Source organism: Propithecus coquereli, unplaced genomic scaffold (assembly GCF_000956105.1).
Source record: "Propithecus coquereli isolate 6110/MARCELLA unplaced genomic scaffold, Pcoq_1.0 Scaffold280, whole genome shotgun sequence".
Classification (NCBI taxonomy): Eukaryota; Metazoa; Chordata; class Mammalia; order Primates; family Indriidae; genus Propithecus; species Propithecus coquereli.
The window spans coordinates 3,780,937-3,793,194 of record NW_012148397.1 but is presented as its reverse complement, the minus strand read 5'-3'; the positions used below and the strand labels follow the sequence as shown (position 1 = coordinate 3,793,194).

Genomic DNA, 12,258 nt, shown 5'->3' with positions numbered 1-12,258 from the left:
TTATTAGAAACAGCTAATTAAAACAGGAAAAACTGTCAAATATAAGGTTTTAAAATGTAGGAAAAGCTATAAACAGCACACATCTTATTGAACTTAATCTGCATTAAGTGCCTATTTTGTTCAAACAACATTTTGGATTTTTTAAATAATCATAAGAACACACCATGCATAATTGATCATAAAACTGAACGTGCCCAGGATGGCTTTGTTTAAAAGTATACTAAAATGGCCCAGGCATGGTAGCCCATGCCTGTAATTTCAGCACTTTGGGAGGCCGAGGCAAGAGGATAGCTTGAGGCTAGGAGTTTGAGACCAGCCTGAGCAACACTGTGAGACCCCATCTCTACAAAAAAATTTTTAAAAATCAGCTGGGCATGGCATGAACGTGTAGTTACAGCTACTCGGGAGGCTGAGGCAGGAGGATCACTGGAGCCCAGGAGTTTGAGGCCACAGTGAGCTATGACGATGCCAGGCACTCCAGCCCAGAAAATAGAGTGAGACCCTCTCTCACAAAAAACGCCCCCAAAACGAAATGGACACAGAAAGTAAAGAGCTTGACTACAATTACAGTTGACCTTAAAATAACTATGAAAACCATCCCCTCCCCTATTTAAACACCTTGACCAAAGACTTATGGCTAAATTCTGTTTTTGAACAGAAAAATGAGTCTATGTTAGAGAAGCTAAATCCCAACACAGAAAACATTCAGCACCACCTCCCAAATCATTCCCAAACTAACAGCCGATCTTAATTCCCCGGGGAGACAGAGAGATAAAACGCTCAGCTGGCGACAAGGACTGGGCGATGTGATAAAAAAATAATGTATCAATTAGAGATCATCACAGGGAGCTAAGGATTCTTCAATAGGAGAGACGCTAAAAATAGAATCCGCCCCATCGACGGCTTAGGGAAAAATCTTATGATCATTTAAAAATACCGAAAAGGCATTTGAGAAAATTCACTACCACCTCCTAAGACAAAACTGAACAAAGGGAATGCAAAAATATTTCTCCAACATGCTGAAGAGGGTTCTAAAATAAGAGCTGGTATTAATATCATAATTAGTAGAGAAATACTAGAGAGATGCTTGAAAATCAGAAGCGAAACACGCACGCCTGGCCCGGCCCAATCACGGTGTTCTAGAATTTGGAGAAAAGGCAACGGGACGTGGGGGAAAACCAGAGGAAACACGTTAGACATGCACAGATGACGCCACCAGGTAACAATGACGCCACGGTGGCGTCTCAGCGACAACTAGAATCAATCAATCAACTAGAATCAAGGAAAGCATGCAAGATAAAATCAATGAGCTGTATTTCTACAAAAACCAGTTAGAAAACACACACAAAAAAGAAATGCCAACCATTGCTGTGACAACCTACCGTCACGACGGCCACTAAAAACCCACCAAAGACCACCCTGACATGCTATGTGTGTGACTTCCGAGAGCCAATCTCTAGAACTGGTCTAGCAGACACCTCCCCTCGATGGAGAACGGTGTCACCCTCCCGAAAAGTCTGACCCAAGACCAAGACGCACCCACGGGCGTCCGCAACACCGGGCGACGACAGCGCCGGAAGCGGCCCACTCCCAGATGAGAAGAGTGAGGCTCGAGGGGGCGGTTTCAAGTGTGCAGAGTCACCGTGGCACGTGGTGACCTCGCACGGCCCGTCAGGAGCAGAGCTGGGGCCGACACCCTTGTCCGGGTGACTCGGGGGCTGGGACCTTTCCACGCTCCCTCCCGCCCACTGCCCGCCCTGGTACTTCAGGATGCCACACGACCTTCCACCAAGGACAACCGCAGGGAGTCTCCCCCGGTGTGAAAAGACACTTTAAAACAGCAGGACTCAGAACAGCGGGACGCCAGGGCAGGCGCGGAGACGTGGCCTGGGGGCGGCTCGGCTGAGGCGCCGCCGTTTTCGGACACACGGCAAGAAGGGGATTCTCTGACACGGCGCGGGCAGGAACCGCGCAGCAACGGAAGATCCCCGTATCCGGGCGTACCATCGGAGCCTGATGACACAAACCAGCCGTCGCCTTTGCTCTGTGCCAGGCCCCCGCTAAAGAGCTTAGAGGCCCGACTTCATTCGTTCCTCTCAAGGACTCTAGAAGGTAGATGTTCCCATTTCACGGATGGGGAAACTGAGGCTCAGAAAGGGAAATGACTGTCTCGGGCCCTGCAGCCAGATCTGGCTGACTTTATTGGCTGAGCTCCCGGCCTCAGCCAGCAGACGGGCCAGGCTTTTCTGGGCTCCCATAGCTCAGGGCACTGGTGGGCTGCGGCCCTGGAGCACCTGTCTGTCCCTGGCCATGGCTCGCTCCCCGCCCCCTCCCCAGGGGCCTGGGCCTCTGGGCAGGCCTGGAGCCCCACGCTGCACCATACCTCTTAACACATCCCTGACTCAGTTTCCCTGCTCATCCCAGCCAGCGGCGATGGCTGTCTGGCTTTGACTCTGAGCTCACCTCCTGGAGCCTCTGTCCCCGCAGCTTGCAGTGGGGCCACCCTCAGGGCTGCCGTCAGGATCAAACGAGATACTGAGCATTGAGCACCCAGCGTGGGGCCTGCCCGTCCTAGGTCCTCCTCCAGGGCATCGACGCAGACAAGGGGTGACAAGGCTGTGGGCAGCCTGTGAGCCACATGAGAGTCCTGTCTCCAGAGCACGCAGCCTCCTCCCACCACTCTTCACAGCTCCGGCCTCACTGGATGCTCTCATGCGAGACACTGTCAGATTTCCGGGTCAAGTTCAGATGCTCGAACCCCTCCCTTCCCCCACTTCTGGTCTGCAGCCGGCCCCAGAAGGTACGGCACCCATCTGCGGACCCCGCAGGGCTCGGTGTGACTGCCACTGCCTTTCTAGGACCAAGCGTGACTCCAGGAAGGGGCCTTATGCACCCGACCAGGCATCGACTGTACAGAACCATTCACAAAGCTGCTCTACTCACTTCATAGTTTATCTCCGCTCCCTCGAGGAGGCCCCAAGCAAAGCCCACCCTGAGCCAGGCCCACCTAGAGCCTGTCACCCCAAATCCAGGCACCCTTGGGTAAGGATGCCCGGGAACCACGGCGGCATGCCCACACCCACCGACCTTCTTGGTGTAGCCCATGGCCTTCAGGACAGAGTGATTGAGGGTCTCCAGGGAGGCCAAGACATCCTCATAGTCCCCCATGTGGTCCACGAAGTAATCTGGGGGAGGGAGGGCAGAGGTCACGGGTCACAGGGGCATCCTGCCCCTCCTGCTGGGCCCTCCTGCTGGTCTAGCCTGTGCTCCCCAGTACCTCTCCCCTCCTCCCCAGCCCCACCCCTGCACCCCCATCTCAGTCCCTGCATAGCCAGGCACCTACCACACAGCTCCTTGGTGTCCACGTGGCTGCAGAGAGGAGGGAAAGGGGGAGAGAGAGAGATGACAGACAGACAGAGAGGGAGTCAGCATGCACAGCCCTGGCAGTCTGTAAACCGCGTGCCACACCTGCTCTCTTTTCACCCTGTGTGCCAGCAGCGTGAGCCCCACTTTACAGATGAGGGCCAGCAGGTAAATGTCACTCTCCGCAAGGACTGCGCAGGACCACGCGTGTCTGACCACCCCCACCCCCATTTCTCGTTTCTCCCCCAAGGTTGGCTGACCACATCGTGAACAGATGGCACCAAGGGTAGGGCTGAGCCGGGTCAGGAAAAGGGGACAGGGAGGGAAGGACAGTGGGGCCCCATGACTATTATGGGCTGTCAACAAAACTCATAGCTTTGCCCCACCCCTGGCATCCCTGCCTGCTGGGTCTGGGGGTTACACTCGGCTCCTACAGCATGGGGAAGGACCCTGTCATTTCTCAGGAGAAGAGGCCAAGCACGAAAACGGCCCCCACCACAGGGAAGGGGCGCACACGGCGTGAGATCAGGAGCGCTGTGCTGGCGCAGTGAACCGGGCAGTGACCACCGGCCCGTCTGGGCCCTGGCTCCCTCCTCTCAGGGAGGCCTGGAATAGCGTGTGCTCGCTGGAACCCAGGTTCGAGAGGCATCTGGATAGAAGGCTTCCAAGTGGCCAAATAAACCTGGGCTTTGCATGCTCTGTCTAGGAGGTTCCTCTATTTACATTTCACGTTCAGAGTCCTGACAAGTCGTGCAGAAAGCAGCCCTGTGATTTTGCTTAACCTAGCATTTCACAAATCTTTCTGATTCGTTGTTTTGTAAATTCTGTGGGCAGAAAGCCAATGAAGCATCCCAAGGAGCTAATGTCTGTAGCTCACGCTCTGGGGAATGTTGGAGAGAAGAACGCTAAAGGTCCTCAGAGCGGGACCTTCCCCGCCAGCGCAGGCGCCCCCCACCCACCCCCACACACACTCTCAAGGTTACACTTTCAAACCAGCACCCTGCTGGCCCAACACAAAGGCACCGAGTGAGACTGAATAAATCAGTGGGCTCCTGCCTTGGCCCCTTCAAAGCTCCCCAGGAGGCTTCAGGAATAGCTCAGAAACCTCCATCTGGCTCCAGAGACAAAGCCCTTGGCGCTGGAGGCTGCAGCCTGAAGCCATTTCTTCAAAGTGGACAAGGAAGCCTGCTCCGCCATCCTGGTCCCCAGCCAGCGCCTCCCAGGACACTCTGACCCCCAATTTCTGGTCCAGGCCACCGCCGTCCTGGGTCCCTTATAAACTGTCATGGTGGCAACTCCTTGTCCAGACCATCTCTAGCCAGTCTCAGGGGACCCCAAATTCTCAAATCTGCCTAAAGCAGCCCCCAGAAACTCCAGTCCCCATCACCTGCATCTGCCTGAGGAAGGTGACCAGGAGGGGCTGGGGAGGGGGCTAGACCCATCCTGTCCGGGGAATCCGGAGGAAGGGGATTGGAGGCGAGTTTGGGTAGAACGTGTATTCTGCACTTGATTTAGAGGTGGGTTGAGCCAGAGACGCTGGCTGATTCTGAGATGTAGGTCAGGCTATGACTGGTTTGCAGAAAAGGATTAATTAGAGACAGTGTAGCTTTCTGGTTAGAGTTAGGATTAGTATTGGTTAGTTGGTTAGGATGAGTATCGGTTCCAGTTTGGTTTAAAATGGGGTCAGTGTTACGGTGAGGCTCGACCACACAGTTCATGCTGGGACTGAGAGAAGGCATAGGCGCTGGGGTCAGAACTGGGCGGGGCGAGGTCATTGCCAACGTCCCATCTTCACTGTCCCACGTATACCGTGCCGTGAGTGCTCAGAAAAGACAAACTTGCAACAGCAGCCAACGCAACGTCAGTGTGCCCACCCCCACATCGCCCCGGGCAGCGAAGGCCGAATGGATCTGACTTCTGGATTCGCAAATTTGGGATTTTCAGGTCTCCCGCCCCCTACAGGGGACTGGAAAACGGAGGCTGGATGGGAAGGAAGACCCACAGGCCCACGCACACCCCTGCTCCGGCAGCCAGGGCTCAGGCTCACTTGGTGTTGTCAGAATCGATCGTGTCAAAGAGATCCTCGAGTTCTTTCTCGCTGAGGACGCCATCTGCAAAGAAGAGCTGGAATTCCTCCAAGGACAGCTTCCCATCATCTGCAAGGAAGGAAGACGGGCAAAGCGGCTGGTGTCTGCAGAGATAAGCCTGGCGGACTGGCGCATGCACGGCCCCCCGATCCAGGCAACTCCCCAATCAGCTAATCGACCCCGGCTCAGATAACCCCTGCCCACTCAGCCGACACCAACAGATAAACTCCATCTTAGATAATCCCTGCCCACCCAGCTAATTCCCGAATTAACCAGTAAACTCCAGTTCAGAGAATCGCTGACTCATCCAGCTAATTCCCCAACAGCAGACCGACGCCTACTTCCAGATAATCCCCAACCTCCAAATAATACGACAATAGCTAGTTCACTGGGGTGCACCGTGTACCAGACATTTTTCATGCATTCAACAAATAGAGAGTGTTTGCCGAGCAATCTTCTCTCCTTCAATTTACACGACCACCTGGAGGTGGGTGCTATGTAAGGCAGCCAGATTGCATTACAGTAATCGCCTAACGTAACACCACCGGTAAGAGGTAGATCCAAAGCCAGGCAGTCGCAGGAACCACTGCTCTGTTGCTTCCAAATGCCCAAGACGGTCTCCCCACGTCCCCTTCTCCAACCCCGGCACCTAAGCCCTGGCTCTGGGAGAAGGAATGACCCCCGTCTTCTGGGCCCCACCCACAAGGCAACTTTCAGGCCCTTCCCCGAGGCAGCTTCCGTGGGGCCTCACACGAGACACCTGCCGACGGTTGGCACAGAGCTCTCACTGGTACCTCCTCTGCCGGGCCACCGATGTGGCTGACGAGATGCCAAGCTATGAGGGAAGGAGGCGCCAGGCCTGGCCTGGGCCCAGCACCATCTGGCCCTCTGGAAGGGCCACAGGAAGGGCCCCACAGCCAACAGGTGCCACCTGTGCCAGCCACTCCCCTCCCTGCAGTTGCTCTGGGCACATGTATCTGCTGGGGACACTTGTGGCCCCGCCGAGGACGGTCTTGTGGGTTCGGGTCAGATTGGGCCACCGAGGGAGGTAGCTCAAGCAGAACATCAGTGAGTCTGGGAGAGGCAGTCCCCAAACTCCAGCCAGCCGGTGCCCCTGCCTGCCCTGCAGCCACCACCCCCTCCCTCCAGGATCTAAGCATGGTCCCTGCTCCTGCTTAAGGGACACTGTATCTGTGAGGGGCAGTGGAGGTCAGGGAGAAGGGGCGCCCGTGACATTTGCTGGCTTCCAGCCTCTACCCAGACCCCTTTCGTGATGTCAACGGAGTCTGCAATCAAAGCCGGTCCTTGGGACAAGGACCCCTGTGAGTCCACATGGCACCTTCCCGTGGATTAGGAAGAGATGCCCCTGCCTTCAGTGGGGGGCTGGAGCCCATCGTCAGGACACACGGGTTGGCACAGGAATGTAGCCGGGTTTGGAAGCCTTCCATTGCCTCAGGGGAGTGCCCTTGTGCAGGGCACAACCTGCCCAACCAGACATGGCAGACCCACTGGGTCCAGCGTGGAAGTCGTTCTCAAACTTCAAAGGCTCTGGTGCTCTGTCCCTGTCCCTGCTCAAAGCAGGGTGAGATCACATGCTCAGGAGAGGGGGGGTCCTCAGACTCGGCCACGGGTTCCCCCACCCACTTTCTCTCTGGCCCCTAAGCCGTAAGCTGTCAGGGGCTGGGGAGAGAGAAAATATGAACACGTGTGCGCATGGGGGACCAGGAACAGCCTCCCCATGTGCCCCCCGATATCCCAGCTCGAATCTCAGGGCCACAGAGGAAAAAGGAATTTCTTTCAAAAACAAGACCCAAAACCCCCAAACAACCCCCCCACCACCAACATAAAAGACCCAAAACCCAACCATCTTTGAAAAGTCCACAAATCAGCTGCCATATAGGTGAAATCCAAGCTGTCAACTCGTTGTATTCCGAGAGCGGGGACACGTCCCAAGTTTCTTCAGCAAGACTGAAACTAAAACCCGGGAATCACAGCGCAGGATGGTGGCAGACACGTGGGGTTCTTCCCGCGTATTCAATCCTTCAGTCTTCATAACACCCCATTTTAGAGAGTGGTAATCTGAGGCACGGGGTCATTAGGGGACTTGCCCGGGTCCTACAGTTGGAGACCGCCACCTACCCGGCACGTGGTGAGGGGCAGTCACCATGGGCCTGGCAGGCGAGTCCCGACCCCAGCCCCCCTCTGGCCACGTCACCTCCTCGTGCCTGCACGGGCACCGGGGCCCCCTCTGCACCCGGGGAGAGCAGCGGCCCGCCGGGCGCCCGATCACAAAGCCTTCCGGACGAACTTTGCCCCAAACGTCTGACCACAGGCCTCATGAACCCGCATCCCGTCGCGAGGGGAAACCTCCCCTGCCCAGGCCTCCGGCCCGATTCCACAAGCCGAGCCTGCCTGGCACTTCCGCCGCCGCAGATTCTAGCCGGGCCGTCCGCCAGTGTCCTTGCTAACGAGCACGAGCCCAGTCTCCGTGGTGGCGACCTTTCAAATGCCGAGAGCCTGTCGGTGTCCTGGAGGGACAGCTGTCTGGCACGCAGCCCTCTGCCACCCTCCTCCTGGGTCTGTGCCCCAGGCTGCAGGTGGGGCCTCTCACCTCCACCTTCCTCCGGGGACCGGATGCCCGGTGTCCCCCTCAGCCAAGCATGTCTCTGCCATGGGAACCGACCCGACGGGCCAGTCCCAAGCCTTCGCCCCCGCGACCTCTAAGGCCTCCTCCGTGCCCACCTGAGGGCTCTCCCACTCCCTGGGGGTTTCCACCTGGGGCAGCGCGGCCCGGCCTGTGTTCAACGACTGTGCGTGTGCTTGCGTGTGCGTCTCTGCCTCGATGCCCGCACCTCCCTGCACGCCTGTTCTCATGCTACACGTCCCTGCTCCCCTGCCACCCCACGCCCCCAGTTATCCCCACACCCCTCGCATCCCCACCCCCGCGTGACGGTTTCAGACCGCTGGGTTGAATCAGAACCTGCCGCACCCACCGCGGGCTGCGGAACAGCATCCGCCCCTCCAAGCCTCGCTTCTGCCAACTGGAGAAAGGGGGGAGGGGTGACACTTATCTCGGCAGGATCCCAGCGAAGATCAAAGGAGAAAGGCCGCTTGAGCCTTGGTGCATAATAGATGCACCTGCTGAGCCTTGGTGCATAATCGATGCACCTGCTGGCGGCCTCCACCAGACCAGAAGTGGGCTCCCCACTGAGCACGGGGTGGAAACCAAACACCTGTGGACAGGCCACGCCAGCAGCCGGCCTTTGCGGAGACAGTCCACGCGTATCAGCTGGGATTTACTGACTCCTACCACGAGCCGAGCCAGGAGCCCACCTCTCTATCCTAGACACCTCTTTGGGTGGGTGCTGTTATTATGCCCATTAACAGATGAGGAAACTGAGGCACTGAGAGTCTGGTGACTTGTCTGAGTTGGTAAGTGGCTGAGCCAGGACTTAAACTAGGCAGCTGGGCTCCAGGCTGACCCCACGCTGTCCCTGAGGGGGACAGAGGAGGAGCCCAGCCCCACCTGCCGTAGGCCCAGGGCCCGGGAAGCTCTCGGGGAACTGGCATCTCACACCCACATCACCCTGGTGACAACCCCCCGTGGCCACACAGCGGTGGCTGGGAAGGTTTAAGGCTCGAGGAGGAGGAGCAGGCTCGGCTTCTGTGGGGGCCGCAGGGATGAAACTGAGGGTCCCCACAGCTGTGTTCAGGGGGTGGAAACGTGGCCCCCGATGAGGGGGCGCACGACAGGACGGAACCCCAACCGTGCCCAAAGGGGCACCTGGGTGCCGGCGCCCACACTTCGGCTCCCGCAGAGCTGCACACACGACTGGGTGCACAGGGCAGTGGTCAGAGGCCCACGCGTGCTCTGCCGTGGGTCCCGAGACCACAGCTGTTGTCACCCCGGTGTCACCAACAGCCACACGCACAGCTGCCTCCCACCAGCGAAGACAGCCAGCGACTGTGAGTCCACAGACGTTCTCTGAGGGCCCGACGGGTGCCGGGTATCGTGCCCAGGACAGGGGACAACCCCAAATCCCTACCCACAAAGAGGTCTCACGGGCAATGAGGACGCAGCCCCAGGCCGCCGCACGCTGGCGACCCGGAGCTCATCTCTGAGCCTTCTCGGGCCACGTTACCTCCCCGCGTCCCCCTCCTTCCTCTGCTCCGTACAGAATCGGAATCACTGCCGATGCTCCTTCACCCCGAGAGGCCTGGGGGTCCCTGTCACCCCCAGAGATGGGGGCCCAGGGAGGGGGACCCGCTGGCACCGATTCCAGCCCAGGCCGGTGCACCTGCCTCCTGCGCCCCGAAGCCTCCAATCCCACCCCCGAGGGCCCTGGGGGGCAGGCACAGTGACGCCCCAGGATGAGGCGGGTGCCGGGACCGGGCCGGAGCTGCCATCCCGAACTCCAGCCTGTGCGGGAGAGGAGCCGGAGGCGTTGGGGACTGAGGGCCCTGGAGGCAGGTGACAGGTCCTCCCTCTGCTGCCTACTTTCCCCAGCACGGGTGGGCGCGGTACTTGATGCGCATTTTCTCAATGAAGGAACAAACAGCACTCCCTAACTCTTTAAAAACGTTTGTCACTGACATCTCCTCCCTGGCTTTTCCAAAAGCCCAAGAAAGCAGACAGAACAAGTGTTACCAGCCCACTTTACAGATGAGGAAACTGAGGCCAGGACAGGCAACATGCCTTGGTTAAAGTCCACAGAGAGTTGCCTTGGACCCAATAACGACTAAGGTAATTAGAATAAGGTGTGAACTTTTTTTTTTTTTGTTGTTATTCTATTCCTCTCCGATGTGGGGCTCGGATGGCCCTCCCTAAACTCCCTCATTCTCAAGCCCTTCCTCCTGCAGGCGCGGCCTTCCCAGGAGTCGGGAGGAGCAGAGCCGGGAATTCCTTGGCGGCAATGCGCTGCTCACACTGTCAGGGCTCTGCGGGAGAGCCTCGGTGCTTTCATACAGCTGGGCAACCCCGGCAAGTCACTTAACCTCTCTGGGCCCCTATAACACGGACAAAACGGGGCAACAGGACCGAGTGCAACAGGTCACTAGGAGCAGGAAGCGCCCCGCGGCCTACAAAGGGCCTGGCGTGAGGCTGGGGCTTCCTCTGAAGGAAGGTCTCTGGCCCAGCCGGCTGCATGCAGGCACCGAGCACGTCCCACGGGCGGGGCACCGCCCCGGGCATCACAGATGTCACCTCCCTGAATCCTCACGGCACTGCTACTGAGTAGGAACTATTAGGAGCCCATTTTACAGACAGGGAAACTGAGGCACGGACCAGCACCAGGATTTGGCTTTCTAGCTCTTCTTGACCTTTAGGTTCAAGGCTGCTCATGTCCCCTATCCCGATCCCTTCCCCCATGAAGAACAGGACAGAAAGAGCTGGGTCCCCACTCGGTGGGCAGCCTGGGAGGGCAACTCACCATTTTTGTCCGCGCGGCGGAAAATCTGCGGAAAAGAGAGATCGAGTCAGCCCTGGGCCAGGGAGGGGCAGGCACCTTCCAGCGGCTTCTGACGGGAAGTGAGGTCCCTCTCCTCCCCCCGCCGAGCAGCTCAGCAGGGGGGAAAGCTGAGCCCCCAGCTTCTCTCTCTCCACGAGGAGCCCCGGGGCTGGGACCCAGGGGCGGGAGGGAGGCTTCAGGCAGAGACCCTCTCTGCTGTCCTCCGCAGAAGCAGCCGCCCCCTCTCGCTCCTGTGTGTGCCACCAGCCTGCGATGGCCACGCCGGCAGACACGCACGCTCGCGGCCACACACACACCTGCAGGCGCACGGCCACGGCCGAACGCTCAGTCGCACACAATCGCGCTCAGAACCGCCGTCCCGGGACGGCCAGAGCCTCCACCACCGCACTCCTCCCGGAACCTCGGCTCTGCCCAGGGAGGCTGGGTTACGTCTGAACGGAGGTGCCTGCCAGGCTTGGGGACAGGGCCAGCCACGGTGGGACCACATTATTTTTGGGGTGGGGGAGAAGCGGGCCACCGAGAGCGCAGAAGACGAGCTGCAGACGAGGTTGGGACTGCGTCCGGCCGGCATGGCGGGGCGGCTCGATGCACGCCAGCCTCAACTGCGAGACCAGCAGCCTCCTCCTCTGGCCTTTCTAGTGGCCTCCGAATACCTGGGACAGAGCAGCTCCACATCCCTCCATGTCAGGCTGCAGTGGTAGCGTGGCAGTTCCTCCCTTCCCAGCCTGTGACTGTCACTGTCTGGGGAGCTTTGAGAGCCCCTCAGCCCAGGCCACACCGCAGAGCAACTAGGCTTCTGGGGCAGACCCAGGTGTCAGCGTTCTTAAAGCGTCCCGGGCACACTCAGGGTCGACACCTGTGCGCTGAGAACCTGCTCCTCACGGAAGTGAGGTTCAGGGTCCTGAAGGAGCTTGTTTCAAATGCACAATGTCCGACCTGCCCGGGCCCACTGAGTCACACCCTGGCGTGCAGCCAGATCCTGGGGGGATTCACGCACCAGTATATTAACTAATGTCTGAGAATGTTCCCAGGCTATGGGGTGGCTCTCACCGTCTAACTGGCTAATCTTAGCAGGGAGGACACAGAGACCTAGGAAGGGGCAGCAACAAGCTCAGCTCCCCCCAGTGTTTTCCCAGACACCAGGGAGGTCGCACTGGGACCAGGTAAGCCATGTACGAGGTACCAGTCCCTCTGACCAGCCCACCCTGCTCCTCGCCCTGGGGCAAAGGGCCAATGCCTGTCTCCACCTCCATCCCCCAAGCTGAGCCAGGGCTTCCTGGGCCACCCATCGTCAGGCACCGGGCTGTGTCGGACCGAAGCAGCAGCTCGGGGAGGGCCTC

At 58.6% G+C, this 12,258-nt stretch overlaps 1 protein-coding gene across 1 annotated transcript in view; it reads right to left on the bottom strand.

The window, feature by feature from the left end:
• NECAB2 (N-terminal EF-hand calcium binding protein 2) overlaps window positions 1-10,898 on the bottom strand; it is a 23,031-nt gene extending 12,133 nt beyond the window's left edge. The window contains exons 1-4 of the mRNA XM_012648217.1: window positions 10,880-10,898; window positions 5,411-5,519; window positions 3,344-3,369; window positions 3,088-3,185 (exon numbers count right to left, since the gene is read on the bottom strand). Coding sequence (XP_012503671.1) covers window positions 3,088-3,168 — 81 coding nt within the window. The 5' untranslated portion in view covers window positions 3,169-3,185; window positions 3,344-3,369; window positions 5,411-5,519; window positions 10,880-10,898. The remainder of the gene's footprint in view (window positions 1-3,087; window positions 3,186-3,343; window positions 3,370-5,410; window positions 5,520-10,879) is intronic.
• Between the last annotated feature and the right edge of the window lie 1,360 nt (window positions 10,899-12,258).